General features: G+C 32.1%; 1 protein-coding gene across 1 annotated transcript in view; it reads left to right on the top strand.

Annotated features, from left to right (window-relative positions):
• The window catches only part of LOC118747743 (GTP-binding protein Rhes), a 100,314-nt gene that overhangs the window by 3,593 nt on the left and 93,333 nt on the right, over positions 1 to 3,388 (top strand). Inside the window, exon 2 of the mRNA XM_036481868.1 lies at positions 2,989 to 3,182. Coding sequence (XP_036337761.1) covers positions 2,989 to 3,182 — 194 coding nt within the window. The remainder of the gene's footprint in view (positions 1 to 2,988; positions 3,183 to 3,388) is intronic.

Below are 3,388 nucleotides of genomic sequence, written 5' to 3'. Positions count from 1 at the left end.
GGTGTTAAAATCCGTGTTACTTTGATTTAGTTACACCAATGAATGGAAAGCTCAGATTCCTCAAAACTACTTAGTATTTCATAAAAAAATATCCAATATTAAAATTTACCTTCCCTTAAAACGCTTCTTGCCATGACATCCAGCACTACTAAATTTAGCCGGTATAGCATTTTTCGGACTCGGACGAATTTCCTAACGTCAAAACCGCCAACTAAAATATGGCGAAATATTTCTGTCCCAAATGTTTTGTTCATCCAGCATCCTATTTCAGAGTGTTTCATTGAAAAACTCCCTAACTCAGAATTCGGTTCAAAACCACCCTATCCCAAATGCAAATTTATTGAAAATGTGCTGAGATAGGTCTTTTTTGGACCGTATTTGAAACCGAGATAGGGCGTTCTTCAACCAAACTATGAAACAGGGCGTTTTTGAAAAGTTTTCTGAGATAGGGCATTTTCGGACTGGCTGCCGAGATATGTAGATCGATCTTCCACATATGGAAATACAAAAATGTCAAAGCAACATACATACCTACATACATACATATGCATTTTTGAAATTTTTCCTTGAAGAGCCTCAGCATGGCTATGCTCTGATTAAAATTCTTAGATTTTGTTAACTTCAGTGGCTTCCTGGCAGCATAAAAGCTATTTATTTTATAGGGGAATATCGGCTTAAATCTTTTTAATGGGCAAATTACCTTTACAAAAATACCAAATATGTTTATATTGCAGACAACGGATGGGCCGAAAACTCGATCAGATTTTAGCGGTACGCATATTTAGCCGATGCTACTTAAGCAGATTTTTAAGCTGCATAAAAAAACGTAAATATTAAATTCATTGGTTCCTCTCAAGGTCGTTTTTCCCGGAGACTAATTTTTCATATTTTCGCCGCTTTTAATTTCCCTTGTTACAAATGTACATACATACATGGGCTAAAAAATTCTGGCTAGGATATTTTGAATTAAATAATCAAAAATTATTATTTTTTTAAATTTTGCATTCATATTTGTTTAATGAACAAATTTCATATATACTAATCGAAATCATAGATAAAGCCTAAATAATGTGTTAAACATATGAGAGAAAATTACTATTATTACTTACCTGTTCATACCTGCCAACCCGATAGGTAGGCCAAGAAAATAATAGACAACCCAACGTTTTCACATTCCATAATACTTTCGATTGGTATATAATTTGTTTGAGTGCAAACTTAAAAAAAATAAATAAAAAATTTTAATATTTAATTAAAAATATTTTGTTCAGGATTTTTTCAGCCAACCTACTTGCGAAATATTTATTAACATGCTAAATTTAATACAAAGTAGATTTCATCAATTAAACAGATGGGAGAAGTTTGTTCCCTTGTCGGATCTTAGACTGTATGTTGTTTGCTGCTGTGAGACCATATGCTATGCACCAAAGTTTCCATCAAAATATAAAAATAAATTTTGATGGTTATAGGGTGAGCGTATTGCTAATAAATATTAAAAATTGCTTACTAAATATTTATAACACCGAAAATTTCAAATATTTACTACCAAGTCGAAAGTGAAAGTGCTCTCAACTTGTTGAGAGTCTTAAAGTGCGCCTTAAAAGCAGCACTTCAATCCAAAGAACGTTTAACAAAAATAAACAAAAATAAACTCGTTAACAATGAAATGAAGAATACAATGAAATTCATTGCCGCACTCGACGCACGTGCCTTTTCACACGCGAACTAATCAGTAGCTACTAAACAAGCAACTACTGCTATAAAGCCATATGAATATACATATATATAAAGGTATCTTTATGCATACATATAAAACAGAGTTTACAATAAAAATGCGAAGTAGGAAAACATAAATAAAGCAAAGAGGATTTGAAAAGGGCAATGTATACAGAAGCAGTAACAAATTTATACGAATATATTTATTTGTATGTTTTTAAGTCGTATCCTTACACTATGCATACATACAGTGGCGGTAAAAAATGGATGAGTGGTGTTTCGTTTTTAATATTCACAATTTTTTTCAAGCTAAAATTTTTTTGATATTTTTTTTATAAAAATATAGTTCATGCTTTAACAAAAACTATATAAATCACACTTTCACACACAATTTTGTGCAGAACTTAGAAAAATTCTACAAATTTTTATCTAAATCTCGAGCTTTTTAACTAGAATTTTTAGAAATTTTTTGAGTATGCAGTTAACAAGCTTATAAAATTCTAGTAAAATAAGTACAAGCTTTCAGCGGCTAAAAAATCGCATTGATTTTTAAGGTTTTCTTTTTGTTGACGGCGTTTCGCACTTTTTTTTTATAAACACAAATTTCTTGTGGAAAAATATGCGCAAGACCGTTTGCGAAAAAATTAAAAAAGTTAACGCCGGTTTTACTAAATTTCGCTATTTATATTAAAAAAAAAAAACCGAAAAGGCCGTAAAAAATACCAAAAGTCAATGCGATTTTAAAGCCGCTCAAAACTTGCACTCATTGTACCAGAATTTTAAAAGCTTGTTGATTGCATACCCAAAAAGACTCTAGTTAAAAAGCTCGAAATTTAGATACATTTTGGAATTTTTCTAAGTTCTGTATAAAGTTTGAAAGTTTGTGGATTTTTATAATTTTTGTTAAAGCATGAACCAGGTTTTTATAAAAAAATATCATAAAAATTATAGCTTGAAAAGCATCGAAAATCTTAAAAACGAAACACAATTCATCCATTTTTGACCGCCACTGTATACGTATATGTATATGGGTATAGGTTCAGGTGTGTTGCCGCGCAAACACATAAATGTGAACAGTCACAATCATTTCGCTTATCTGGCTCTTAATTAATTAAATTACAAAAAGTTGCCTGCCAGAGTGAAATGCCCGCAAATGATGAGCAAACGCTGTCGAAACCGAATTTATTTAATTACTCATACGCCCCAACCAACCACTTAACCGCTTTTGTCTTTTCGTTTATTTTATTTTTTTCGGATGCCTTCGCTTATCAGCTCATCACGTGTGGGTAAATCATCGATTGTGGCACGATTTTTGGGTAATCGCTACGAGGAGGCATACACCCCAACCATCGAAGATTTCCACCGAAAACTCTATCGCATACGCAATGAGGTCTATCAGTTGGATATATTGGACACGTCGGGCCATCATCCATTTCCAGCGATGCGGCGTTTATCCTTCATGACAGGTGAGTAGTGAGGAGTTAAAAATATCACACACATACATATGCATCTATGACATGTCATAAACAGTTAATTACGAGTAAATCATTTTGTGTTTATTTCTTATTTTGCGCTCATTTCTCTTAATTGAAAGTAAGCCAAAAGTTTACATGAAAATCTAAGCAAAGATCTTTCAAATCAAAAATCATTACAAATCAACTTTACTGTGGTT

This window comes from Rhagoletis pomonella, unplaced genomic scaffold (genome assembly GCF_013731165.1).
Source record: "Rhagoletis pomonella isolate Grant_MI unplaced genomic scaffold, Rhpom_1.0 Rhpom_scaffold_00012, whole genome shotgun sequence".
Classification (NCBI taxonomy): Eukaryota; Metazoa; Arthropoda; class Insecta; order Diptera; family Tephritidae; genus Rhagoletis; species Rhagoletis pomonella.
This window is presented reverse-complemented; position numbering and strand designations above follow the sequence as displayed.